Source organism: Cucurbita moschata, unplaced genomic scaffold (assembly GCF_002738365.1).
Source record: "Cucurbita moschata cultivar Rifu unplaced genomic scaffold, Cmos_1.0 Cmo_Scf00037, whole genome shotgun sequence".
Taxonomy (NCBI): Eukaryota; Viridiplantae; Streptophyta; class Magnoliopsida; order Cucurbitales; family Cucurbitaceae; genus Cucurbita; species Cucurbita moschata.
Genome location: NW_019268553.1, coordinates 68002 through 94188, shown reverse-complemented (window position 1 = coordinate 94188; position 26187 = coordinate 68002). Strand labels below are relative to the sequence as shown.

At 38.6% G+C, this 26187-nt stretch overlaps 6 protein-coding genes across 13 annotated transcripts in view; 3 read left to right on the top strand and 3 right to left on the bottom strand.

Annotated features, from left to right (window-relative positions):
- Window positions 1–61: 61 nt before the first annotated feature.
- LOC111432170 (protein transport protein Sec61 subunit beta-like) lies at window positions 62–1582 on the bottom strand. 2 transcript variants are annotated; one of them, XM_023069002.1, is made up of 2 exons: window positions 1498–1582; window positions 62–528 (listed from the first exon to the last, which is right to left on the bottom strand). In XM_023069002.1, exon 2 carries the CDS (start codon window positions 525–527, stop codon window positions 279–281), a length of 249 nt encoding a protein of 82 aa, XP_022924770.1. In that variant the 5' UTR covers window position 528; window positions 1498–1582; the 3' UTR covers window positions 62–278. The 2 variants fall into 2 exon arrangements, with proteins under 2 accessions (XP_022924770.1, XP_022924769.1); XM_023069001.1 differs by lacking the exon at window positions 1498–1582 and adding an exon at window positions 1018–1207.
- Window positions 1583–2390: 808 nt separating this feature from the next.
- On the top strand, window positions 2391–4115 carry LOC111432169 (putative expansin-B2). The gene is made up of 4 exons (XM_023068999.1): window positions 2391–2611; window positions 2707–2819; window positions 2898–3091; window positions 3262–4115. Exons 1-4 carry the CDS (start codon window positions 2413–2415, stop codon window positions 3593–3595), a joined length of 840 nt encoding a protein of 279 aa, XP_022924767.1. The 5' UTR covers window positions 2391–2412; the 3' UTR covers window positions 3596–4115.
- On the bottom strand, window positions 3953–9361 carry LOC111432167 (two-component response regulator-like APRR3). Of its 4 annotated transcripts, XM_023068995.1 has the most exons (10): window positions 9300–9361; window positions 9157–9204; window positions 8718–9002; window positions 7501–7662; window positions 7279–7409; window positions 7038–7190; window positions 6419–6590; window positions 5823–6246; window positions 4566–5334; window positions 3953–4374 (listed from the first exon to the last, which is right to left on the bottom strand). In XM_023068995.1, exons 3-10 carry the CDS (start codon window positions 8989–8991, stop codon window positions 4264–4266), a joined length of 2196 nt encoding a protein of 731 aa, XP_022924763.1. In that variant the 5' UTR covers window positions 8992–9002; window positions 9157–9204; window positions 9300–9361; the 3' UTR covers window positions 3953–4263. The 4 variants fall into 4 exon arrangements, with proteins under 4 accessions (XP_022924763.1, XP_022924765.1, XP_022924764.1 ...); XM_023068997.1 differs by lacking the exon at window positions 9300–9361 and having other exon boundaries at window positions 6419–6533; window positions 9157–9293; XM_023068996.1 differs by lacking the exon at window positions 9300–9361 and having other exon boundaries at window positions 7038–7187; window positions 9157–9293.
- A 1954-nt stretch (window positions 9362–11315) lies between these two features.
- Window positions 11316–14284, top strand: LOC111431842 (zinc finger CCCH domain-containing protein 44-like). 3 transcript variants are annotated; one of them, XM_023068542.1, is made up of 9 exons: window positions 11316–11466; window positions 11761–11843; window positions 12031–12209; window positions 12299–13076; window positions 13167–13270; window positions 13352–13411; window positions 13519–13569; window positions 13818–13888; window positions 14000–14284. In XM_023068542.1, exons 1-9 carry the CDS (start codon window positions 11390–11392, stop codon window positions 14154–14156), a joined length of 1560 nt encoding a protein of 519 aa, XP_022924310.1. In that variant the 5' UTR covers window positions 11316–11389; the 3' UTR covers window positions 14157–14284. The 3 variants fall into 3 exon arrangements, with proteins under 3 accessions (XP_022924310.1, XP_022924312.1, XP_022924311.1); XM_023068544.1 differs by having other exon boundaries at window positions 13818–13901; window positions 14017–14127; XM_023068543.1 differs by having other exon boundaries at window positions 13818–13901; window positions 13977–14087.
- A 355-nt stretch (window positions 14285–14639) lies between these two features.
- Window positions 14640–15935, top strand: LOC111431843 (60S acidic ribosomal protein P1-like). Its single transcript, XM_023068545.1, has 4 exons — window positions 14640–14747; window positions 14890–14964; window positions 15306–15521; window positions 15648–15935. Exons 2-4 carry the CDS (start codon window positions 14896–14898, stop codon window positions 15699–15701), a joined length of 339 nt encoding a protein of 112 aa, XP_022924313.1. The 5' UTR covers window positions 14640–14747; window positions 14890–14895; the 3' UTR covers window positions 15702–15935.
- Window positions 15936–16845: 910 nt separating this feature from the next.
- Window positions 16846–26187, bottom strand: part of LOC111431840 (vacuolar protein sorting-associated protein 8 homolog) — an 18561-nt gene continuing 9219 nt past the window's right edge. Inside the window, exons 8-19 of one of the 2 annotated variants that reach the window (XM_023068540.1) lie at window positions 26025–26126; window positions 24931–25073; window positions 23605–23660; window positions 22749–23413; window positions 22025–22215; window positions 21565–21853; window positions 20269–20556; window positions 20054–20163; window positions 18357–18690; window positions 17500–17901; window positions 17174–17417; window positions 16846–17081 (exon numbers count right to left, since the gene is read on the bottom strand). In XM_023068540.1, coding sequence (XP_022924308.1) covers window positions 17056–17081; window positions 17174–17417; window positions 17500–17901; window positions 18357–18690; window positions 20054–20163; window positions 20269–20556; window positions 21565–21853; window positions 22025–22215; window positions 22749–23413; window positions 23605–23660; window positions 24931–25073; window positions 26025–26126 — 2850 coding nt within the window. In that variant the 3' untranslated portion in view covers window positions 16846–17055. Of the gene's footprint in view, window positions 17082–17173; window positions 17418–17499; window positions 17902–18356; window positions 18691–20053; window positions 20164–20260; window positions 20557–21564; window positions 21854–22024; window positions 22216–22748; window positions 23414–23604; window positions 23661–24930; window positions 25074–26024; window positions 26127–26187 lie in introns of those variants that run through there. The other variant, XM_023068541.1, reaches the window with a different exon arrangement.

The following is a 26187-nucleotide window of genomic DNA, read 5'->3' as shown; positions in this document are numbered from 1 at the left end:
CAAGAAAGTGTCTTTTAAAGAGCCAGTGTTGCAAAACTTGCAATAGAATTAGTGTGATTAATAATACTGAAAGCTGCAGATTATTGGCCACATGTAATTCGCAACATAGTACCAAGAAACTAATTTAGGCCGGAACAGAACTCTAACTCTTTCATTCTAACTAGTAATAAACCCGAAATTAGTTTTACTGTAATGACAGACAATAGTTCAGATCAAAATTAAACTTCTCTCACATTGACCTTCAAATACAACTCCCACTTTATCAGGGCTAAAACTCACTAGGCTTCTCTTCGTACAAAGTACAGCTTACCCATAACATGGAGAATGGCAACAAACGCTATGAAACCAATGCTCATGACGAGAACAACGTTGGGGGATATCTTGAGCCCAGGAGCATCATCCGTGTAAAACTGCAGCATTGTTCCAGCTGCCCCTCCAGATGTGCCAGAACTTGTTGTCCTTCTCCTGCGCATGCTGGCAGTAGCTGCCGCACTTCCTCTCTGGGGAGCTGCTCCACCTAGTGCCATTCTGTATTGACAAAGAGAAAAAAAAAAAAAAAAAGGTTGGGACTTTCAAGTTGACTATTGACCAATTGACAGCGATGAAGAAAACTTTAGGCATTCTTTGATGAGCATTTCTGAATCAAATCACAAGATATCGATATCTCATCATCTAACAAAACAATCAATTAAACAACCTTCTTTCAAGAGGAGAAAATCCTAGCCAGAAGCATGCCATATACAACATAATTGATGGCATCACAATCCAAAACTCCCAAAATCCGTACAACTTTTTCACTGACATGAATATGGATTTTGTATCACACAAAACAATAAATTTTGAAATCTCCAAACGAGGCAACATGTAACGAAACAAATTAGTAGACTATACACCATGAGTTGAGATTAATATTGATCGACTTGCCACTAACTCGAATCAATAATCTCAACAAAAATTATAGATCGTGCCTACAATGAATAAAATTATGCAAGAAATCAGAATTTAACCAATTCTTGCCTTGAAGATAAAATCTATTAAATCCTGGACCTGCAACGCCTTAAACCAGAAATATGCAAATGTCCTTCCGCAGAAGTTCAGAATTTGGCATTGCAACCTATACCAACGCATAAGTTGTATTCACATGGGAACAAACAATTTCAAGTCCTAAATTTGCATAACATGCACCATAATTTCACAACATTATCTTATCGAAGAGCAAAAGTAAAAAAGAAAACATTATCTCCAGGCGCAAAGAACCGAATTTCCAGTAAACTTGGTCAGATGAATTTGTATGTTAGAAATTAATATCAAGCAAGATCTAGTGATCATCCAAAATCTGAGACGCAATAGGCAGGAAGGAAATCGCAGTTGGAACAGAAAAAGAAGAACAACAACATAAAGACAAGACCAAACCCTAATTTACCAAATTCTATAATAAAAAAGAAAACTGAATCGAGAGCGAGATCTGGTTGTAAAAGTTGACGAGGCAGATCTTAAAATTTCAAGAAGGTCAAAGTGTTGGTAGAAAAAGAGAGAAGGAGGGCGGAACTAGCCTGAGTCGAATTGAAGAGTTGGGATCGGCAGCCTCTGAAGGATCTGTTCAATCGAAGAGGCGGGACGGACGGAGAAGCTAATTTTTACAGATTTAGAGGCATATTTTATCATTGACGTATTCCAACCAATACCTTCCAACCACGTGTCATATTCCATATTCTTCTGGGATTAAGAACATAGCAGCCTAAATTCTTTCATGTAACCGAACCGAACCGACCAAGCCAACGGTTTGGATTGCTTCGGTTCGGTTCGGTCTGCAGTCATTGAAATAAATTATAAGGTGAAATATGTTATTTTGTGGGGAAGGGAAAACCGAAATTACGGGAAGAAAATTGGAAATTGTAGGATAAGGAGTGGCACGTGCGAAAATGGTGCACTATTTTGGGCCGCAAGATGGGCATCGGGAATCAGACAGTTAACCGCTTTTTTTTTTCCTTTTTAATTTACATATTTTCTACTAAATAAATTCATTAAAATGATTGTGTCAAATTTAAATTTGCAAACATGGTCACTAATACTATACCATAATTTTGTATCATTAGAATAAAAATTGAAAAAATATACAAAATTTGTATTGAATAATTAATTTTAAAAAAAAAAATGATGAGAGAAGTTGTAACCAACATCCATAAAGAAGTACGCCCATAATCACGATGACGTCTGGGGTGCATGGAATTGATAAATGGATAGTTAAAAAATTGAAGTGTGGCGGGTTGATTGTTCCCTAACAAAATAGGGATGCCATAACGGCAACGGCAGCTCCCTTCTTCAGTCTCCGGCTTCTATAAATACGCCAACCCTCTCATTCCACTATACTTCACCCCCACCTACCATCTTCTCCATAAGAAACTACAAACAATGCCCCGTTTCCACCATCATCATTATTATTATTATTATTGTTCTCTTCTCTTTCCCGCCCTTCTTTCTCTTTCACTTACCCCTTGCTTTTGCTTCCATCCCAAATCCTTCAATGTCTCCATGTACCAATCCTATGATCCCGATTGGTCCCCGGCCATCGCCACCTGGTACGGTACCCCCAATGGTGCCGGGAGCGATGGTACAACTATCCACACATTTCAACTTAATATTATTTATCACTAAATATCTTAATCAATTGAATTATACTCAAACTTATATTACGTTTTTTTTTAGGAGGTTCCTGTGGGTATGGAAAAGCGGTCGAGGAACCACCATTTTCGTCGTTAATCGCCGCAGGTGGCCCTTCTTTGTACAAATCCGGCAAAGCCTGTGGAGCTTGTTATCAGGTAAATGTGGCTTTAACTACATGTGATCCCAATGAAATGCCCCATTATTGTATACCAAATGAATGGATTATCTATCAGGTGAAGTGCTCCGGAGAAGGCGCATGTTCAGGGGGTCCGGTGACGGTGGTTATAACTGATAGTTGTCCGGGCGGCTCCTGTGCTTCCGACTCTGTCCACTTCGACCTCAGTGGCACTGCTTTTGGTGCTATGGCTGCTACTGGGCGGGCCGATGAACTCCGCAGTCTCGGCGTTTTGCACATTCAACATAAGAGGTTATTCATATTCAAACACAACACTTTTTACTCTAGAAAATGGAGAAGTTATTATAATTTCAATTATATCAAAATTTAACACTCTCTTCAGTTGGGTTAATCAATAAGTAAATGACATCACATATTATTATACGAGGGTCAATATTATAATATTTGATGTTTGATTGTAGTGTGGAATGCAATTACCCGGGAACCTCGATCAACTTCATCGTGGACTCAGGGTCGAACCCAAACTACTTCGCAGTTCTGATCGAATACGAAGATGGAGATGGAGAGCTAGGTTTAGTGGAGCTGAAACCGGCGCTCAACTCGTACTCATGGATTCCAATGAAGCAGTCATGGGGTGCAGTTTGGAAGCTGGACTCTGCCTCTGCGCTTCAACCTCCCTTCTCCCTCAGGCTCACTGCCCTCGACTCCGGCAAGACCGTGGTGGCTAACAACGTAATTCCGGTCGGGTGGCAGCCCGGACAGACTTATAGATCAGTGGTCAACTTCGATACATAATTGAGAAAACTCATGCAATAGTAGCCAATTATAGTAATAGTGAGCACTATGAGTATGAGATGTTGCGTAGGAGAAGGAAAATATGCAATGAGCCGGAAGTCAACTTATTTAGTAGAGTAAAGACTTTCTGGTTTTGTGACATTGCATGAGCTATATACAAATAAATATCCTTCCTATGATATACTTTAATTTCACTTACGTCTAAAACAAAAAATTTGAATCAACACATCCCCCAAAGATTTGAAAAGCTTTTACAACACACAAATGGCTCATCCTCTTACCTCTTTCTGCTAGTAATTTTCCGTTTCTCGTTTGCTTGCTTGATTTATTTATTATTATTATTGTTACCAAAATAAATAAATAAATAAAGGTCTTAACTATTGACTACATTCATTGCCCGATCCACATTCCAATACACACGTATATATATAAATATTTACAGAACCCATTGCCATTACAAAGAAGACCTTTCTAAATTACAAACCACCGTGAACAAATGACTGTTAAAAAAAAAAAAAAACTTTTGAAATGCCAAGAACGCACCCTTTCACACATGCACCCCAGAAGGCTTCAAAACGTTGGAGAATTCGAATGACTAACTAACTACATGGCGAGAAGGCTCAAGTTAGAATGAAAAGAGGCAAACCATATTAGGGTGTATGCAACTTTCATCGACATCCAGAGTCCGAGGCTGGTGGGTCACTAGGCCGTTGACGAACAAATTGTCCTTTAACTCGCGGTCGCTGCTCTGCCAATCTTTTCCGGCTTTGATATCTGACCTTTATAAATACAAGTGAAAGTAAAATCAATATCCTAGAATTTGAAAAGTGCCATATGCATCTTAAGTTGTGTAATTAAAATCTCAACGGGCTACGTCAAGAAGCATGGATTTTCATAAGTTGGAGTCTTAATATGTCTTTTAGATCCATTAGTTAGCATTGAAATCCAAATATGCACTAAATTTGCTCACCTTTTTCTCATAACAACGACCTTTCCGTTTCAACCTGAACTTCTCCAGAGCGGCTTCCCTATGCCTGGAACGAGAAGAATCCAGTCCTTTACTTCCTTCATAGGTAAAGACATTGGATGCATTCATATTTTCAGAGGCTGCAGTCTTGTCATCCGCTACACTTGACGAGGTGTTGCCTTCTGTTTGGTTGCAAATGCTCCCATTCGTGTTGCTATTAATATGATCCGTTTCATTGCATAAGCTACTACTGGCACTATGTGTAGCAGCACTAGGAGAGTCATGTTTCAACTCCTCTGCCACTCGTTCAATAGTATTATCTGTGTTTTCTACATATTGATGACCAACTTTTCTCGCGTTGGAAATATCACGACAGTTATGGAATGAGATATCAATAGAAATGGGAGACACCTCTTGTTCACATGTTGATCTGGTATTAGGTACTCGAGGCAAGACTGATGGCGTGTAGAACATGGAATGGAGAACACGACCAGCGGGAGCCTTATCAGATACCAAATCTGGAGCTGGAAAAAGATCAAGTTGTGGTTGCAGAATTTGATGTTCAGCCTGGTCAAACCCGCCAGCAACCTTTGGGGTCATATTCTTCCGACTGTTTCTTACTGGAACCCCATGGTCTTGGTGTGTACAACCCGAAATTCCTGACAGTAGACTTGGCAATGGTCTAGGAGATTGACCAGCACTTGTGTCTGATTCAGTAGGGGCATTGGGTTGTGTCACAGAAGGGGGTTTCATCATCTTACAGCTATTGTACCTGTTAAAATAGAATGCTCTGGTTGGTCAAGAATTCAAAAGAGCAAGATACAGTAAATTTTCATATATCAAGGGCATAACGAAAAACAATAACATCAATTCTCTCTGACTGTTACCAAACACCCTGAAAAGATCATGGATTCAGGATTAGAGAGAAACAAACAGAATAGCATTTGACCTTAAACATTACTAACATTTGACTGTTAACCCAAATCTCATTGGCATCAAAGACTGAAAAAAGAAAGTTATAATATGCTCCTCCAATGAAACTGTAAATGTGGGTTGTGCCCCTGCAGAGACCTTATTTTAGTTAAGCACGACATAGGCACGCAACCCAAATCTCCTACTCAATATCATTAAATTAGCATCCATAAGTCCATATTTATATCATGTCAATGCACTCTACGGTCGGTGTATAATAATTTCCTCAATAGGCAATGTCACGATTAGCAATTTCAACCATCACCTAGAATAAAATCAAACACTCACGATGAAAAGGCTGAAGCATTGGAGTGGTTCAGAACATGCCCATTTTCGCTCCACTGGCCTTCTGGTTTGGCCGGGGAAATTCTTCTTAAAGAAAGCTCCAACTGAGGAGAAAATTCTAATTTGATTGCGCTGGCATCGTTGGAGCTCGATAACCTGCACTTTTGATGTTCATCAAACTTGCAGATGCTATTGATGTGCTTCAGATTATTGTCAAAATTTCCTATCAAGTCGTTGATTCTACTGGAAGGTTCAGTGTCCTTATTGTTGTAACTAAACATCTCAGAAGCACCATCATCGACGACCTTGTAAAAGTCAGGCCTCAAAACTTTATTCTGGCTTCTTATTTCTGCAATAACACAATCTTCTTTCATTCTTGAAGGAACTGAATTGCAAGCTTCACTTTTGGCCGCATTATCCGACTTATCTGCCAAAAATTAAAGAAATAAAAGTAGAGCAGCACTTCCCAAAAAATCACGAGAGACAACTGAAGACAATGTTCTTCCTTTGCTACTGATATCAGAGATCCTTCAGGGGAAAAAACGGAAGGAAGGAGGGAAAAAAAGGAAGGAGTATTGAAGTTCGCAACAAGAGTGTACCTCTGATGTTGGTTTTAAGTATGTCAAATTCTTTGTCCATATAAGCACCAAATCCACGTTTCTTACAACTCATATTTAGCTTTGGAGCAGTCCCATCCTTCAGTGGTGACAGACCCTGCATATTTGGCATGCATCTATTCTCAGCTTCCAAGTAAGGTGTTGTACAAGAGCTCTGCACAAGGGGTGGCAAACCATGTAGTCTCCATAAGAAACTTCATGAAGCCAACCTAGGGAATACCATTGATGAAGATTCTCCTATGCTATTCAATACCTATATTCACTTTCCTGTTTCTTATGCAATTTACAATGGAGTAAAAGTGTCCTCAAGAAGAAGGGAAAATAGGAGGAGACCATGCAATTATGGTGCTAGATAATTGATAAAATGTTTAGTCTTCCCTTAATTCAAGCATAACAAGTGAACCTTAACGGTCAGAAACTTTTTACAAGGTTGTCAGTATCTTCGATCTTTGTGAATTAGAAACAACTTTACAGTTTTCTCAAACTGAAACATCTAGCGCATCATATAATCTGCAATGCTGACTTGTAGATTTATATCATCTTTTCTCGTAATACGATACCAAATTCTGAATTTACAAAAAAGAAACAAAAATATACATACCTGGGCATCACTTCCCTTCTCACTGCATTCCTTAATTTTCTTTCTAGAAGCCACACAGTAACTTGAATAATTGCTACCTTCATCATTATCAGAAGTGGCCACAACTTCACGCTGTCCAACAGTTAAATAGGAGGGAAATTTCCCACTAATCTTCTAAATCCAAAAGAAAAGAGAAAACCAGAATTAATTGCAGGGAAAAGTGAAGCAGGAAAAGGAGAGGAAAGCTAAAGGATAAACATACCGTGTGCCTTCTCCAAACATGCTGCCAAAGGTTCTTGAGCTCATTTTTTCTAATTGGCTTAATAAGAAAATCAGCCGCACCTTTTAACATACACTTCAAGACCATGCTAACTGCGTCGCAAGATGACATCACTGCAATGATTGAGAAAAAAAAAAAAAAAAACATTTGACATTTTGAGCTTCACAACCATTCAGATGATAGTACTCAGTGAAAGAAACATACTTATAACAGGAATATTTTTGCAAATGTCGTGCTCCATGACTAACGTTAGTAGTGCATAACCAGATATTGATGGCAAATCCACTTCAGTAAGTATGAGATCAACATTATGCGGTCTTCCCTTCAAACATTCCCATGCCTTCAGTCCATCAGGAACAGCATAGACTGCTCAAACAAAAAGTAGATGTAGAGGCCCAGATTGGAATTGTCTTTTTAAAGAGCAAAATAATCATTCCAGAGAAAGAGAGAGCACAAAATACACAAGAAAGGAGAAGTGGTTATCGTGGAGAGCCGGTGAGAAATAATGGATCTCCCCATGCACCCATCCCACCCCGTCCGGAAAAAAACATAAGAGGAGAAAATCATATATTTTTCCAGCACCATGTAAAAAGCACATGGAGTTTACACTTAAACTTTGGCTAGAAGAATCCTTTTCACGCAAGAAATATTTATTCAAAAGAAAAGAAACGAAGGCAAAGAATCCCTGCAGATCATTCACCAAAATAAGAACACATTCGAGGATATTTTGATCACGAAGTGTAGAAGTACATAGATTGCAACGAAAAAGAGAGGACTCGAGACAAGAGGGTTTCAATAAACATAGATGGAGGACTTCAAATTAAAAGTCTCTCGCCATGCACTGATTAAATTGCATGCAAATGATACGTTCGGGGAAACAAATTTCCATGACACCAAAAATAAGGCCTGCAGTTTTATGGTTTAACTTAATGGGTAAAAGCGGCCTTTTACCAATCTGGCCCAGTTTTTCTGAAATCTAGACGCCTACAAGCCATTTATCTGATACTTCAGTACCGTAACTAACATGCACCGGCTTTAGAAGCAGAGTGATTTGAAAGATAAAACAAAGTTGGTTGTCAAGTAATGTTTTCATTGTAAGGAAGGTATTGTTACACCAGTAATTGACTTCATATGCCAAGACTTCAATCTCAGTAACTTTCTTATACGATGTTCGCTCTCTTTAATACATCAATATTCTACGGACGTTCATTTCCCGAACAGAACAGCATTAAATTTCGAAGACTGTAATCTCCGAACGAAGAGAAGAAGCACTCTAGATGAAGGAAACGTCGTTTTGATAGAATTGAAGGCAAAACAAAAAAAGAAAAGTACTCAGCAGAAGTTATAGACATAATAACGTCCAAAGGCAGCAAATTATAAGGAATAACAGGGTTGGCAAAGCAGGGCAAAGAGAATAAGACCTCTGTAACTGCATTTACGAAGAAGCGCGGCGATGATCCGGCGAGTAGAATCATCAGCTTCAACAAGCAGAACACTAAGCGCCTGTTTCGGGAAAAGCTTGTGTGATCCATCTTCGTCGGCGTGGTGAATATGTTTCATCTCCATGTCCACTGTCTGATTCTTGATTTTCTTCCTCTTTGTCCGATCATCTTCATCCAAGACCAAGTCCAGGTCCAAGTCCAAGTCCATATCCATGGCGTCGTCGTACACACCGCTCAACTCGACTTTATCCATTCTCAAACACCCTGCCAATGATACAAAGGAATACAGAGAAATGAAATTGGAACCCTAATTTGGATGAAGAAAAGCAGAACACAGACGCAGCGTATGAGTGAAGAAAGAGAGAAGAGAAGGGAAGGGAAGGGAAGGGAAGGGAAGAGGAAGAGAGGAGAAGTATACCGAATCATTTACCCAAATATCCAAAATACTCCTGGCTGGCCTTGATTTCTGTAGAAAAGAAAGACGGAGAGAGAGTGAAATTCAAAAAAACCGACCGCAGAACCACCTTCGAGAATCCTAGTCTACAATAAGCTTTCACTCACCACCGCGAAAACCCAACAAATATCTGCCAACACTTTCTGTTCATTTACCTCTGTCACTCGATCTAAAGGTGGGCCGCCATTGGATCATGGCTGCTCAATATGACGTGGCCCCTTGGGAGCCACCGTTTGTGATTTTCTGGCCATGGATGGAGTGGTGGTGGTCGTCCTACGCCCGGGGTCCACTAAACTAACACGTGTCCCTATATCTGGGTTCTCGAGGCTAAGATATTTTTTAAGCGCCAAGTGCCACGTAGGACTCGTGCCCCACCCATGATTCTGAGAGAGTTGTGGTTGGGAGGTAGACACGTGGACCTCTTTTGCTTTGTGGCGCAGCAGAAACTATGCTTTTAGCCCTCTTCTGTTTACTTCTTACCCTCGCTTTACTTGAAATTTGCTAGAATTTGCTAGAATTATTTAGGAACTTTATAGGGATTAGTAGAGTAGATATGATAAATACAGCCCGATACGAGGTCACAAGCACCCTCACGCACCCCAATACCCTGTTTCTCATGCCAGATGCCTCAGCTACTCGCTGTTTCGTGCGCGACCACACACTTGTCATCTTCTTCCTCGGCTTTGGTGTAAAAATTCCAAATCTCTTTATTAATTCCCATTTTGTCCAAGGAATGACTTCATTTGTTTTTTTTCTACAACTTTGTACGTGTACTTCCCATTAACTACTCTTACTTTTTATCTTGAGTTTGAGTACTTCCTTCGAATTCCGTTGCGAGCACTCTCTACAGCTGGGTAGCAGTTTGGGTATTAGGTGTACCCATTATGCACCAGATACATGCCCCACACCAGTTTAACCTCTATTTAACCCCTTCATCTTTTCATAATCACCACCCAACTCACCCTTTCACCCCCACCATTCTTGCGTTTAGACTCCCCCACATCTGTTGCACCATGTCCTCCTTCCAATCTGTTACACCGTGTCCTCCTTCCATGGCAGCAGCTGCATGGCTGTTTGTTTTTTTCTTTTATAAAAATAATTGATTATTCGTTTTAAGTGTATTTTGATCCAGGGTCGGTACCAACATTTGGCATCAAAGTAAGAATGTCGAAACAAAATGTTTCACCCTCAAGAGTCGCCAGAGGAGACATGACAACGACAAAGAGCGAAAACATGTTAAGAATGAGAGATCTTCACAATCGTATGATATTGTCCACTTTAAACATAAGCTCTCGTAGCTTTGCTTTAGGTTTCCCCAAAAGACCGCATACTAATGGAAATAGTATTTGTGTTTATTATAGATGCATGATCATTTTCTAAATTAGCCCATGTGAAACTTTCATCCAATACTTTGCTGGCGTCTAACAAGCAGTCTCAGAGGACGTTTTTCTTACACTGCAAATAATGCATATGGATGTGGAATAAGTCAAAGAAATAAAGATGCAGACATTGAAGAGTGAGTTCGTGCTATGAAGTTAACGACGATCGTCACCTGCATTCGTTTATTGGACGACAAGGTGGAAGAGATCTTTATCGTCAAGACAATCGAGGAGGTTGTTGGTCGTCTTGAGGTCGATGAGAAGAGACTTGGCCGAAGGAGGAGAGGAAGCCGATGTTACCCAATTGGGAAATTTAGTTGTTTTCATTAAAAGAAAAAAATAGTGTTGAAATGTACACGGTTGTTGTTGTTGGATGATGGAAGTCCCACATCGACTAATTTAGGGTGTGATCATGGGTTTATAAGTGAGGAATACTAACTCCATTGGAATGAGGCCTTTCGGGGGAGCCCAAAGCAAAGCCATGAGAGCTTATGCCCAAAGTGGATGAGAGTCGTTTGTTTAACAGTTGTTAGGTGTTGAATCATAAAAAATGTGATCTGGGGGTAAATAATTTGGGAATATATTTGGTATGTTAGGGTGACAGTTATGTGGTATAATACACATGAAAATATTTAAATATCTCCACGTTTTATAATAACATAAAAAAAAAGAAAGGAAAATATTTACTATTGGGCGCAAAAGAAGCGCAGTGTCTTGAACTCAATATCCCTTTATAGTTGAAGATTTGAGGGGATCATGATAGTGTCCCATTTGCTTCTTTGTTTCTAGTCCAGAACAAGAACTTCACAAGGCATGTGATGGAGAGAGAAGGCAAGGCAGAGGACTGGTGCTTCGTCTGCAAGGACGGTGGAGATTTGCTTCTTTGCGACAATCGGTCCGTACACTCTTTTCCTCCCCATTCCCCACCTATATCGTCTTCCTTCATATCCTCTGCATGATCATACCTATCAACTTTCTTGTGCATTCCGCATGATTTTTCATCTTTAAACTCCTCCCCTCTTCGTTTTAAACCCTCGCTTTTCTCTGCCAAACTTGGAATCTTTTGTTTTTCTGGAACCATGATCTTCTTCCCCAACAATGTGGTGCGGTTTTTCTTTCTGCGGGGAGGCTACTTCTGAAACAATGTTGCGTGCATTTCGGATTCTTGAGCTATGCATTTGCTTTTCAGGAACTGCTCAAAGGTGTACCATCTTGAATGCGTGGGATACGATCGCGAAACTACCTCTCAAATAGAAGACGATTGGACCTGTGGTAAATACGCCGATAATTCCGATTTCCATATATCTTTGATTGTCTTTCACAAAGACAAACACAGATGATTATTGTTGAGTGCAGCGGCGGAAGTAGAGTTTTAAATTACTTTTTTGCAGGCCTTTGGACCAGATTCTAATATTGATATTGATACGACCTCTGATTCTCTCGTGCCACGTTTTTTCAGAATGCCATTCTTGTTCTTCCTGCAAGGGAGCCTCGGAGGTCCACTGCTTCTGCTGTCCAACATCTTTTTGCAAAAACTGTATAAAATCTGTGAAGTTTGTACACTTGCGAGCCAACAAGGGGCTCTGCACAGATTGCTGGACCCTCGTTCGTCTTGCAGAACAACTTTCAGTTTCCGAGGTATATCGATTAATTGCTTGCTTAATTGATCACAAGAGAGTGAGTGGTTCAATTAATGTTTTGCTTGTTTGAATCTTTCCTTTGATTAGTACAAATCTGTGGATTTCGAAGATAGAGATACACATGAGTGCCTGTTCAAAGAGTATTGGGAAATTGTGAAAAAAGAAGAAGGTTTAAGAAGAGGCGATCTTGTGGCTGTGGAAGAACCCTACTCGTCGAAGGGCAGAAGGCACATGAGGGGCACCACCCCAACGCGGGTCGTCAAGACCCTACAAGATAGAGATACCAAGTCCAATACATTCAAATTGATCACCAGCTGGGGATCTAAACCTCTCATTGAATTTCTCACTTCCATTGGCGTAGATATAACCACGCAGCTATCTCAATGCGATGTCAGTTCCATCATCTTGAAGTACGTTCAGGAGAGGGACCTTATTCATCCCATAAAGAAGAAGAAAATCATCTGCGACAGAAACCTGCATCTCATTTTCAAGAAGAACACCATACCCTTGAACCAGATTGATGCTCTTTTGGGGCCGCATTTTTCTCATGGTAATGACACCCAGAGAACCAACAATGAGAAGAAGAGATGTTTAGAATCGGATCCACAAAATGGGGATGCTAAGCACCAGAAAGCATTGAGCTGCTCTCAGGAAAAATCTCCGAACGATAAAGCTTACTTTGCATCAATAGTTGCCCATAACATGAAACTCGTCTACTTGAGGAAGAGCTTAGTGGAGGATCTTCTAGAACAGCCTGAAAGCTTCGAGGACAAGGTGGTGGGAAGTTTTGTTAAGGTCATGGAAACGGAATCGAGGGAAATTCGTTCTAAAGGGAAGATTTCTCAACAGCTCTTGCAAGTTACAGGTTAAAGCAGATGTTCCTGTTGGTAATGTAAAAACAAATTAGAGCTGTTAGCTTTTGCTGATTCATTAACTAATTGACTTGTGGCCTCAGCTGTAAAGAAAATGTCAAGCACAGATGGGAGTAGTATTGGGCTGAATGTTTGGACGTTGCCGGACATTCAAATTTCCATGCTCTCTGATTCAGACATAACTGAGGTAAGAAAAGGAGTTGGCATTGCCAGGAATAAGATTGCTGAACTTGTTTTGAACATAAGGGTTTGTTTTGATGATTTGCAGGAAGATTGCCAGGATCTTAGGGAAAAGATGGCCAAGGGTCTGTTCCAGAGACCTACCGTTGTAAGTTGATATGAATAAGATAAATAATTCCTCCATTTCATACATCTGATCTAACAGTGAACAGCAAGAATAAGTTGGCTTTTGATTCTCTTTTTTTCCGATGGCAGGAAGAGATAGAAAAGAAGGCTCAGATTCTTCATCAGGACATTAGGAAGGACGTACGTATTTTTGTCCACTTTGAGCATAAGCTCTCCTGGCTTTGTTTTGGCCTTCCCTGTGGGCCTCGTACCGATGAAGATGTATTCCTTACTTTTATAAACCCAGGATCAAATTCCCTAAATAAGCTAACGTGTGACTCCCTCCCAACAATCCTCGACAACTAGGCCGTTTCTTTTCTTCCAAAATAATGAATCTTTGTTTATTGGCATTTCCTTGTCCTTGAAGCTTTTCTTTTTATGGTTGGTAGTGGATGAAGAGAGAGCTAGTGAAGTTGCAAAACCTGATCGATCGCGCAAATGAAAAGGGGCGCAGAAGCGAATATCCTTTTGAGGTGGGGTTTTTTGTTTTGTTTTCCATTATTTTTGAAGCTATTTCCAAGCTCATCGCCATGAATATCCTTAACTAGCATGTTTGGTTGGTGCTTTAAACGCTATACCAACTTATAGATCAAAGGCAAACGCTGAAGAAAGAAGCAGAACAACAACAACAACTACTACTACTCAAACAGCTCCCCATTGTCATCGTTGACACTGCCGAAGCCGAAGCCGATGACTCATCACTCAAATTTAATCCTCCTTCGTTATAGTGAACCCAGATTACTTTTCTGGCATTATTATAGCAGTGACTATAAATGTAGTAGGAAATTGAATCCCTTTAGTTTTGCGATTATATTATATGTCATTTTAAAGTTGGACCACTCCCACCTTTTCTTTCTATAGATAGCTTTACTATCGTATCTCGAATTTGAATCGAGGAGGAAGAACAAGATTATCGACTTATCAAATTTGATATGATACAAAGTGTAAGGAGGGTTATCCATGGCGGATCCCTTCCTTCAAACTACCTGCCAGATACGACGCCGTTTCCGCACTTGGGTACAGGTTCCGATTATCACATTTTCTCTATAAAAGAAAAAGAAAAAGAAAAAGAAAAAGAAAAAGAAATAAGAAGGGCGTTTAGCAAGTTCGTTCTCTACGTTGTTGTTGTTGGCTGGAACCACGTCGCCTCCTCGTATTGGGCCGTGTATTCATTATGGGCCCAGAATGAATGCAAGCCCACATCCCAAGCATCCATAAAATCCCAACCTTGAGGACTTCCTCAAACCCTAGGACGCTTCCGTATTTGCGCAGCGAAAAAACAGATCGTTCACAGCCTCCGCCATTGCCTGTTTCTTCTGGTCTCAAATCTCTCCCCCCTCGCTTTCCAACTGCTGTTATTCATTTGTTTTTCTGCAATGCATTCGATTCCTAATGCTTCCTCATCTGTGTTGTTTTTCTGCGTTCCTTCTTCCATAACTTTGCTCGCTTCTGATCCTGCAGTGAAAAATGTCGATCGGAGAAATTGCTTGCTCCTACGCTTCTCTCATCCTCTGCGATGATGGCATCCCTATTACCGTATGCTTCTCTTTACTCCTGCCTTCCCCCCTTCAATATTTCATTTATCTTTTAGCACTTACTTTCGTGTTTTCGTATACCGGTTTCGAGGTTATTAATGGGAGATTTGGGATGATATTAGGATTATTAACATGTTGCGCGATTTCCATCATTATAGAAAAATTATAAACTTTTATTAGGTTATTTTTCATCAATATTTTTTAGGAACAATGTTTACTATCTCTTATTCTTCTGCCGTTATTCCTTTTCTGGTCTGTTTATGAAATTTGTTCCAAGTTGTGATCATCGCCTCCTCTTATAAATATATGTGATAGCTTTTGTTTGCTACATCGTTTCAACAGGCAGAAAAAATTGCTACGCTTGTAAAGGCAGCTAAGGTTTATCAAGTGGATTCTTACTGGTTCAGCCTTTTTGCTAAGCTGGCTGAGAAGCGTAAAATTGAAGATCTGATTCTCAATGTTGGTGCTGGTGGTGGCGCCGCAGTCGCTGCTGCTCCAGCTGGCGGAGCTGCTGGTGGCGCTGCTGCCGCCGCTGCTCCTCCACCGGAAGAGAAAAAGGTAAGCATAGCCATTTCGCTCCTGAGAATGATGTATTCTTATTCTTCCTGTCATGAAAGCTTGTTTTTTGGGGTATAATGTGTATATTATCGTGACATGGGGTTGGATTATTTTTGTTACTTGCAGGAAGAACCAAAGGAAGAGAGTGACGATGATATGGGATTCAGTTTGTTTGATTAGGTCAAGATATGGCATCGCATATTTTGTGCTCGGTTGATTATCTTTTAAATGCGAGTGGGTTCTCTTTATTTTATAGATATGTAATTTTGGACGTCCTTGACAAATTTGGCTCAAGTTTTAATTTGAATGTGATCGAATTGCAACTTTTTGGTTGAGGTTTATTTTTTATATATACCATTATATTCTCCCGCTGGTACGCGCTAGGTATATATATGTTCTTTCTCCATTTGTGTAGTTTCTGTCTTTCTCCTTGACAATTGGAGCCCAATAGCTTTTGTTGCTGAAGTTCTTCAACGATGATGTCTGACTTTAATTATTAGACCTGAGAATGACATTTTATTTTCTCTCTTTTTCCTTTATTATCATTATTTTTTTATTAGTCTCAAGTCCAATACAATTTGTACCCTAACTTGAGAATTGTTATTTTTTTTAGTTTAACAAATATTATAGTAGTGGGTGATAGAGATAGTATCATGGAATTATATTTAATGTTTTTCTTAATCTAATTTCTACCATGTTCAAATTATTAACATGGAAACTAGATTTGCTCGACGTATATTCTAAAACTTTTTATCCACAAACCTATGATTTTAATCAAGGCTCCAATTGTCAAGTTTGTCTACTGCAATTTTTAGTTCGGAAGGATGCGATCATCTCCCTTTATACAAGGCTGCTTCAAAGGGAAGTATTTGAAATTACGGAGTAGCCTTCGACGAGATGACCGTCAGACCTCGTGTGGTTAAGGGTGGTCTACTCAGGGATGGAGTATTTTCTCATTTAAAGAGGTTCATCGCATTTCAAAATCTCCCAATGATTCATGGAATTAACTGTGGTGGCTCTCTAACTAACCAAGAACTTCTGTACTCAAAAACTCAACTCTTTGAACTCGCTTGCAACTGTCGCAGATGGTCAAACAAGAATTCCACGGTTACCACTTGACCAATTTTACAGCCTCTATTTTGTTCTGGGACTTCTTTGAGTCCACAACCTGGTCATGTTGATATGAATTATAGAGACAAAATTGAAAGGAACATCAGTTTCATATTCTAAAACATTCCCCTCTGAATTTGGTTTAGGCAATTTCGTTAACAGCTTCATATTTTTATGAACAACAAAGTACTTGGTTGGGTAATTAACTGCGTTCTACCGTGGAGAAATCTCTGTATGGGATTGCAGGAAAAATTCAATCAATAGTTCATATAATTTACCCTAACAAATCGGCTACAAACTAACAACCTCCGTAATTGTATTTACAGATACAAAATGTCATCCTCCCCTCGAGAAATTTGACGAGACTAACCAAAAGCACCTTTTATCACGTGGGTTTAAAATTAAGGAGTCGCTTCATACTCTGTCAAGATTTGGTCGTCTTCTCTTTCCCTACATGAATTATATAGGGTATTTCGTTTCATGTCAGAAATTGACGGATCAGAAAGACAAAACATATTAGGAGGATCAGAAACATAACTCACCGAATAGATTTGCTTTTAAAGGGAATCGAAGGGAGGACGGTCTCTTTACTTTTACCTCCTTCAGTTGCCTGCTCTTGTTTAGTTTTTCTACCTTTTCTATTCCACCGCTGCTATCTCCTACTAAAAGATGATATCCTTTTGTGACCTTGTCATGGTAGACGGCTGGTGGTGCAAGCCTCAATTGAGGCATATTTTCTATGTCTATTACTCTCTGATTTTTCTGTAAGTTAGCCAGAATCTCAAACTGCAACAATACACAAATTCAGGTATTAGTTCAGTTGCAACAAAACCTATTGGTCGTCGCACCAGTAAGACAAAAACAATACCCGTGGTATTTGCTGAAGAGTGTATGGAAGCTCCAATAAATCTGTTTCTTGTGGATATGAAACAAAGGCTCCTGACGACGATTGAGTTCTTGATGAAAATTTATTCACTAGACTGTACTCAGTCAGTGCTTTGCCTCTAGACCGTTGAGAGTGATTGCTATGCACACAAACTGGGCATGAGAAGTCTCCACCTGAAGCCTCATTATCAAGAACTTCGCACTGAAGATGAGTTGCATGACCACAGTTAAAAACTCGAACTCTGTAACTTGATGAGCTCTTGACAAGAAGGCGATTACATATGCAACAGACAGCACCCCGGGGAGCATATCCGTGAGATGCCCCTTTCTTCAATAAACTCATGGTATAGAACGTGTCATCCTCAATTAAAGCTTTGGCAGTATCCTAAACAAGTTTGAAAAGACTTCAATTTACATTTTACAGGCGTATCAGACACATCTTGGAGGTCTGCCTGGGGGATCACATATTCTAGAGGATCAAACACTAAAACTCAGGCCTCAGAGAATTGTGCATGTCTCCTAGGCATTAACCTTGAATTAATCTTGTACGTTCTTGTGTTCCATAACATCCATACGAGTAGCCAAGCCTTCAAGCCTATAATAACTACTTGGCTACAACGAGTTTGAAGGGATACATTTTTCATATCAAGTTCCTTATAATATAACATATACCATTTTAAGTATTCGAACTTAAATACTTAAAACTTGGTTAAAAAAGAACTTAATAATGGAAATTTAATCATAAAATTCAATGATATTTATTTGTCGAAAAAGAATAAGCCAGATATCAAGCACCCCAGACATTTCTTAGTAAGTTATACTGAGGGAATGAAAACATACCAGAATTCTTCTTTCAAAGCCAAAAGTCCCAAGCATCCCAAGTATGGTAAGCTTAAAATCGCCAAATTCTTGACTTCCGTTGTCAGAGAGAAGTCTGGACATGATAGTTGGAAGATGAACATATCCTATCATCCCCTCAACTATCTCTCTGATAAATCGAGAGAACAAACTCCTTAATATATGAGCAGTTTGATTGGACTTCAAAATTCTCCATGTAACTATATGTGCTTCTTTATCCTTTTGTGAACCTGATGACTCGTTCAAGAATTGAACTTGATTTTCTCCAAAAGAAGCAGTTCTATAATTAAATGATTCAATTAAAGGCTCACAAAACCTGCCAATCCAAAGAAAAAAAAAGTCCATCACAAACTGAGAACCAAATTTAAATTGTGAATACAAGGTACAACGCATACTATAACACTAAAGTTATGCTCAGGAACTACCAATTGCAGGATAAATTTATCGAAGTAAGACACTGAGACCTATATTTTTTCCACTTAAGATTTAAGGTGGAAATACATGAGATATGTTTATGCATATGCGCATAGGTACATACATACATATGTACCCAAAAGCATAGGACAAAAAGTCGAAAAGATGTTAAATGCCCCTTTCTTCTTTTTCCTTTTTCATTCACCAATAAGTTCGTTAGCAATAAGAGAAGTATTTAGGATTTATCAGCATGCTAGCTACCCTCCTTCCAAATCTCTCAAATCTCACTGCATGACGATATTTACACGTGAAACTTGAAAAAATAGTGCTTTCTCACCAAAATCTGTCTTTGGACCTCACTTCCTGTGGATCAAAACATTGTGCTATTTTATACATCATTTGGAAAGGAGAACACCCGAAGAAAGTAAATTCCTTCATTTAGGAGCTTCGTCACTGGTTCATTAACACCCATGACAAACTCCAAAGCAGATTGATAGAACTTCTCTATTAAATATAAAAGAGAAATACAAGTTAAAGAAGATTTCGAAAGCTCCCACCTCTCCTATACCAGAACAACACAAATGCAAAAAATAAACTGAATTCCCCCAACAGCCCATCTAACACCTACTCCAACTCAAGGCTCTATATACAATGTCCTGGTACTTCTACCTTACTGCACACTATGCTTACTCTCTTCCTTCTACTCTTTTCCACATCCTTTTCCACATAAATAATGTGCATCCACCCAAACTTATTCCCTATTTGCAAGAGTGTATCTAAATGCCCTTATTCATCACTTCAACCTATGCTGTGACTTTTTTTGGCTCATTTTCCCAGCTTTTGCTGGCTAATCTACCAGAGGATTTGCATGTCATGCTAGCCACAGTTGACAGTATTTGGTTGCTCGTCATCCTTTCAATAGAAGAAAACTCTAGGGCTCAACTTTATTAGAGCTATCTTATGTCCTACTTGGAATAGCTCTCATGTCTTCAAGGATAGGCTCTGACAGCTTCTTTGATCCATGATCTGTTTTAGCTCTTATGCGGGGTAATTTTTCTACTTCTGACACTATAGCCTGTCCTCTCCTATAGTCCAACATAAATATTTTTCACAAGTTCCTTTGAATTGAGTTTTTCTCCATCATTTTAGAATTCCATCTTATCAATGAAACGTTTCTTATCCTTCATTAGAAAAATGTTCCTTATCTTTTATTAAAACATGTTTATTATACAAAAGAAAAGCAAGCCAGAAGGCAAAGAACTCACGAGTCGAGTAATTTGAACCAAAGTGTCTCAGACTCCTCAGAGTTCAAACGAGGAGTATTTCGCTGGCACAGTCCAATACAAGCATGCAACAAAACATATATATCATTCACCTGCACAAGAATGATTAGAGAAAACATGAGTTGCCAGCAGCAAAGCTTCTACACGAAAACACGAGGAAATTTTATTTGCACATTTCAGAAGTCCAACCTACAAACCTCTTGCAATTTTAAAACAGAGCTGAAAAGTTGTGAATCATTAGAACCGCTTGAAGCACCATTTGTAACAATGCCTCCCACAGCAGCCTCTAGGTCATGGAATTTTTTGTCTAGGCTAGAAAGTGTTAAGAAAAGAGCACTACCAACATCACCAACCCTCTCCAACAAGAATGCTGCAGCATCAATAACCTCATACTGTTGGCAGAGGCGCAAACAATGCTCCACATGATAGCTATCAAAAGTCTCCAAAAACTTGAGAACTGATTCACGTTCATACTGACAAAGTAGCTACAAATTGCAACAATGATCAAGGATCAAGATTTCTAAGTTCTTCAAGAAATTCAATATAATCCAAAGTAAAATCAATATAATAACAAGTCCTTTCCCAAGCTTTATGCTGTTGAAGCGTAGGGGAAAAAAAAAAACTAGTATGTAGTTTTATGGCAAAAGCTGCAGCTTAATCAAGGAGGCCATTAAGTTAAAAGTGGGTAAAGGTAACAAGACTCTGTAAGGTAATTTGACAGGATAACAAGCCAGCAGCTTTTAGCGGACTTGTTCTTCAGACCTGTTTACAATGGTAAGTTTAGCTCTTCCTCAATCAAAGATTGTAGGGATGAATATGTGATAGGGTGAAACCTCAGATGTAAGACAGGATTAAGGTAAAACTAAATAACGGATTAACCTCTTGGCCACTTTTGGCAATTCCAATCCACCAAGCAAGAGGACTTGCTCTGGTGGATCAGATAGGCAACCTGATCCGGCAAGGAACTTTTCATTGAAAGTTGTCTCTCTTATCTCTTTTAACTTCTAAAGTTCCCCAAATCAAATCTTTCAAGATCAGCTTGTAGGGTTTAGAAAGAGAAGTTAAATATAGCAGACAACATCTAGATTAGGCATCCACATTCAGAGATTTTTTTTTTCCTATCTCACACATTGTTTATCCATTTATGATGAGCACGCTGAAAATTTTCATACGAAAGTTGATGTGGTTGCAACAGGAAATTAAGTGGAAGAGAAATTCTAAATTAGATGCAAGTCAAATTCAATTTTTTCTCTCATTGGTGTGCTCTCTACTTCCTTTTGTAATTCTAGCTCCTTTTGGTTGATACTAGTTGCAGAGATTTTCTTGGAAGCTCCCTTGGTTTTTCCTCCTATATTGTTGTACTTCACAACACAATGAAAAATATTGTTTGATGAAATGACAATAGATAATACCTAATATATCACATAAGACAGCATCCCTCAACAACCACCAATTGAATGGAAAGAACTAGGTTAAATACGTAAAATGCTTACCTCCACATAAAGCTCAATTATATCATCAGTCACATCAACAGGATTGTTAGACAGAAATTTAGGGAAATCAGAGAGCTTTTGCAGGTAATCATCCAATCCTTTAGTTGAATAGTTGACCCCAAAATTATCATCTTTCTTTAAGCAAGAAAAGTTCAGGTTTCCAGATTGGTGAACCTCAATGAGAGTTTTTAAGTACAGAAATAGGCTTCTTGGATGATTATGAAGCTGGGAAAGGATGTCTGAAACATCATTGCCGAAATGATCAATGACCAAGAAGAATGTTCCCTCTCTGCAATGAATCAGATATGTTTGAGAGAGAGACTTGAAAGATATGACTGACTGAAGTAGTACACTTTTGGAAACAAAAGACTAATTTACTTTTCATATCAAAGCTTTCCAGATAAACCTACTAAGTAAAATGAGGATACAAGGTAGCTTCATAAAAAAAGAACTCTGTAACCTGTTTAAATTAAGAAGCTCTGGAATTCGAGAAATGACCACTCCCCGAAATTCAGTTTGTTCAGAATAGCTGAGCTCCATTAATGTTCTGTTGATAAAGGCAAAAGCATGAATGGGTTCCTCTACATCTTTCATGTAGCCATCCAAAGCTGATGAATACTGATGACTGATGCTATGAATTAGGCCACAAACCTATAAGAACATGAAAGATGTCAGAGTATGACCAAACACAACAATAATATTTCACAAACAGAATACATAAAAAAGAACAAGTAATGTAAATGGATACTGAAACTAAAAACATAGTGTTAGACCTCCAATCCAAAAGGTCTACTCAAGAAAGGGCGAAAAGGGAATTGTGACTGTTTCTAATGTTTAAAACTATCATTTTTCTGTTTGTTTTCTTTGTTTGGTATTTTAAATTAGGGAGTTACAACTCCTTTAGTCAGTTATATTGTTTTTGTTTATATGTTTTTTCTGTGGATTACCTGGTATTTTGTGTGGTTTATGGATGTTTATGGAGAGATAGTAGACCCTCCCGAATTGGTCTCTAGTTTTGTGTTGAATTTTCTTGTGAACGTAGTGAATTGATAGGGAATCCTTTCACATTGAAAGACTCCAATCTAGATTAAAAGTGAAGTTCTTCGGTCCCTTTTTGCATATCTCATCACTTCAATGGAACCAATTTCCTATGACTGTAAAAGAAATGAATATGGCAAAAGTACCTGGAAAAATTGTGCTTTCTCACACATTCTTAACACAGAAGACGGATTCCAATGGGTCTCTGGTATCACCTCCAAGAGAGAAAGTACTTGCTTTTCCCTTTTTCTTGAATGTACACTGTTTGCAGTAACGCTATGCACAAAATCAATTTCCATTTCTGGAATATCACTATTGGATATCAAGTGTTCCAAAATCTGACCAACTACGTCCTTAGAGACAGTAGCCTTTCCACACGCAACGTAATTGGCAACAAAATCGAACAAATGAAATAAGTCCTTCTTCGAAGGCCAATCTTCAACCAATGTGATATTATCGCCACCTGGGGACCCGTATGTTTGACTGATAGCCTTATCAAGAATATGAATAAGAGCATCGACTACATTTTGAACTAGAAAGTTCTTTTCTTTTTGTACCTGCATACTTGCATCCACTGAACCATCTAGAGAAGAATCAGCTTTGACGATTTCACCTTCAACAAAAGCACATCTCAAAACATCTAAAGTAGCACCAGTATCTAACTCTAAGAGATGATACAGATTTAAATATCCAACTTCAGATGATTTATTTGAAATTGATCTTGTATCCACGGTATCAGAATTCTCCAACAAAAACTGTAGTAGTTCATCTCTAAGAGATTGCACGCGTGAATGAGCAAGAGTTCCTTGGCCTGAAAAAAGATAAAGCTTAACGCTTCTCATCAGTTCAAAGATACTTGTACAGGTCAAATAAAAGAAAGAATGTAGCAAAAGCAGATTTCAAATCATTAATTATATGAAAACAAACTGCATAAAATATTGGTAATTTTTGGGATGTGTTGGGGTCCATGAAATGCTAAACCAACAACAACTTGAGTAATACCTGGTGGAAAAGCAAGTCCTGAAAAGCAATATTTCAGATAAACTAGTGTCTTGTACCTGTAAAGGAAAAAAATTGTACTTCAATCAATATGCATAAATTAATCTTTTGGAGAAAAGGAACAACACAAAGATTTGAACAAAATCTTCATCGATTAAACATACACCAAGTTTAACACCCAAGCTCCTTCATAAATAAATTTTTCTTGAACAAGAAACAAACAGAAAAGTGAGTAAAAGCTCCCGAACTAATACATCAGGAGAATAAGGCTCAAATAAATTAAAAAGAGAGCAACAGTAGGAAGCCTAGAGCTTAGTAATATCAAAATGCTCCAACCAATACTTACTCTTACCCTCAAAATTTTATTCATTTCACTTGAATCATAATTCTGAATTAAAATGTACAATGGCTCTCTGCCCCCTCACTCTACCACCAGGTCCCCACCACCCACCTTCTGGTTTGTCCTCTGCCTTGAACCTGCAGGCGAACCTACATACCCATGGAACCCCATCCACCACCCAAGCTTTTTTTACTATCGAGAGAAAGACCTTCACCATAGACAAGGACTAGCATATATTAGACCTAATTTTCGTATCATTGAAGCCACCAAAGATGAGTTTCTCCGTCACCTTCTTTAAGAGTCTCTCCAATGGCTCCAAGAATGCTTCTCCAAGCTATGTGAAACTCCCCTCAGCCATAAAATCCATAGAGAATCTCACCTCCCTGAATATATGGTACGAGTTGAGAAGATATCGAACCTAAAGGGCCACTGTGCAGAAATCACAAAGCTTGGAGCCAATGGGGGTTCAAATAAACTAACCCTCCCCTAAGGTGAAGATAAAAAGAGATGGAGAAATTCTATAGCCACCATTGAAGCTCTCAACAATCAACCAATCATGAGGGAAGGAGAGAGGAGGAAAGAAGGGAGAACATATTATTTCAGTAGGAACTTGACAAGGATTTGTAACTGCAGGAATTCTTTTTCATCATGGAAAAAATTGTTAGGAACTTAGCATGAACTTAGCATTAATAAAAGAAGTTATAAACACATACATAATAATTAATTAAGAGGATGTAATTGGGTCCTTCGCTGGGTTCTATGTTTTCTTGTGGGCTTCAGTTAAGAAGCTTTTTTTTTGTAATTATTCACTAATTTGTATCTTGTTTGATTAGAGGTCCTTCTTTTAGGTGGCTCCATCCTTGTGGACTCTCTTTTTTGTATGTTCTTGTATTCTTTAATTTTTTTTCCCTCAATAAAAGCTTGGTTATTCCTCAAAATAAATAAATAAATAATGATAATAATAAACAGATGTAACTGATATATCATACCCAATGGCAGAAGCACGTTTGCTTTTACTGGTTTGTAACACTGCCAACAGCTCCTCTAAAGGTGTCCTGAAATCATCTAATCCTTTGTTGAAAAGATACACCAATGCACTATACAATCCATGATCCCGGCATAACCTAACAACCTATAGAAGAAAAGAGGTAAAAGGTATAACTATAGTTCTAAAAAATTAAATTCAAACCAGTGGATTTTAGCAAGGAGATCCCATAGCTCTAGCAACTTTACTTTTCCACCTTTCCAATATCAAATTGAAAAACTAAACTTTCATTGAAAAACATGAAAGATATACAAGGATATTCCAAAGAACAGCCCAACAGGAGGAGTCCAACCTATTCAATATTGACAAGAGGTAAGTTCAAATTGTTTGGCAGAGTTAGACAGGAAAATCTTTTGCCAACCCCTGTCCTTCCTATAACCATGACCATGTATCCATGATCTAGGAAGGAAAACTATAAACCTTGTTCCTGTTAACCCATTTTCTTCCTTTGGCTTGAGGAATATTTCCTCCTCTCTTTTATTATTTTATAATGAAATTGTTGTTTCTTATTAAGAAAATAATAAGGGCATGAAGAGGGGGCAAGTCCACCTTTCCTATGATAATTTGTAAATGGTTTATCGGCATTAGCGACTGAAATATGACCTACTCAGATCTAATTTAGGTGGTACCCTAGATTTTCATTGTTGTATGCATTAGCCAAGGGCTTTTGTGCGTCTGTTACTTTTCTCTTGGATGACTGAAAAAAAGTTGACAGATGGTAGGGCTTCTCACTTAGTTAAATGAAGATAATCTGACAAGTAAAACATTTCACATTTCTTGGGAAAGTGCTTCTAGTTTTTTCTTTTCTTTCTTTCCATTTCGTGTGTGTGTGTGTGTGTGCGCGTGTGTGGTGGGGTGCTTTTTTGGTATTTGGTTATCATTCGTGTGGGTAATAACACCATTAATTATATCACATTCTTGTAACAACACAAATTGGTGACTTGATGATGCGTATGTGGTAAAAATTAGATAAAATACATAAAAAAAGAAAGTTGGATGGATACAAAATTACGTTTGAAAAGATTAAGTGGTAAAAACCTGATTAAAATCTAAGGAAGAAATATCCATGTGAAGAACACACTGTTCTACACGCTGCAACCATCCTTTTTGGCTATAATGCTCTACCAAAGCTTGCATAATCTGAACGAACGCAAAAAAAAAAAAAAAAAAAAAAAAAAAAAAAAAAAAAAAAAAAAAAAAA

Coding starts and splice junctions, on each gene's coding strand:
- LOC111431843 (XM_023068545.1), top strand. CDS start 14,896: ATGTCGATCGGAGAAATTGCTTGCTCCTACGCTTCTCTCATCCTCTGC. Junction 14,965..15,305: donor ATGATGGCATCCCTATTACC/GTATGCTTCTCT, acceptor TCGTTTCAACAG/GCAGAAAAAATTGCTACGCT. Junction 15,522..15,647: donor CTCCACCGGAAGAGAAAAAG/GTAAGCATAGCC, acceptor TGTTACTTGCAG/GAAGAACCAAAGGAAGAGAG.
- LOC111431842 (XM_023068542.1), top strand. CDS start 11,390: ATGGAGAGAGAAGGCAAGGCAGAGGACTGGTGCTTCGTCTGCAAGGAC. Junction 11,844..12,030: donor AGAAGACGATTGGACCTGTG/GTAAATACGCCG, acceptor ACGTTTTTTCAG/AATGCCATTCTTGTTCTTCC. Junction 13,570..13,817: donor ATCAGGACATTAGGAAGGAC/GTACGTATTTTT, acceptor TATGGTTGGTAG/TGGATGAAGAGAGAGCTAGT.
- LOC111432167 (XM_023068995.1), bottom strand. CDS start 8,991: ATGGATAAAGTCGAGTTGAGCGGTGTGTACGACGACGCCATGGATATG. Junction 7,191..7,278: donor ATGTTTGGAGAAGGCACACG/GTATGTTTATCC, acceptor TTTTGGATTTAG/AAGATTAGTGGGAAATTTCC. Junction 5,335..5,822: donor AATGCTTCAGCCTTTTCATC/GTGAGTGTTTGA, acceptor CTATTTTAACAG/GTACAATAGCTGTAAGATGA.
- LOC111432169 (XM_023068999.1), top strand. CDS start 2,413: ATGCCCCGTTTCCACCATCATCATTATTATTATTATTATTGTTCTCTT. Junction 2,820..2,897: donor CCTGTGGAGCTTGTTATCAG/GTAAATGTGGCT, acceptor ATTATCTATCAG/GTGAAGTGCTCCGGAGAAGG. Junction 3,092..3,261: donor TTGCACATTCAACATAAGAG/GTTATTCATATT, acceptor GTTTGATTGTAG/TGTGGAATGCAATTACCCGG.
- LOC111432170 (XM_023069002.1), bottom strand. CDS start 527: ATGGCACTAGGTGGAGCAGCTCCCCAGAGAGGAAGTGCGGCAGCTACT.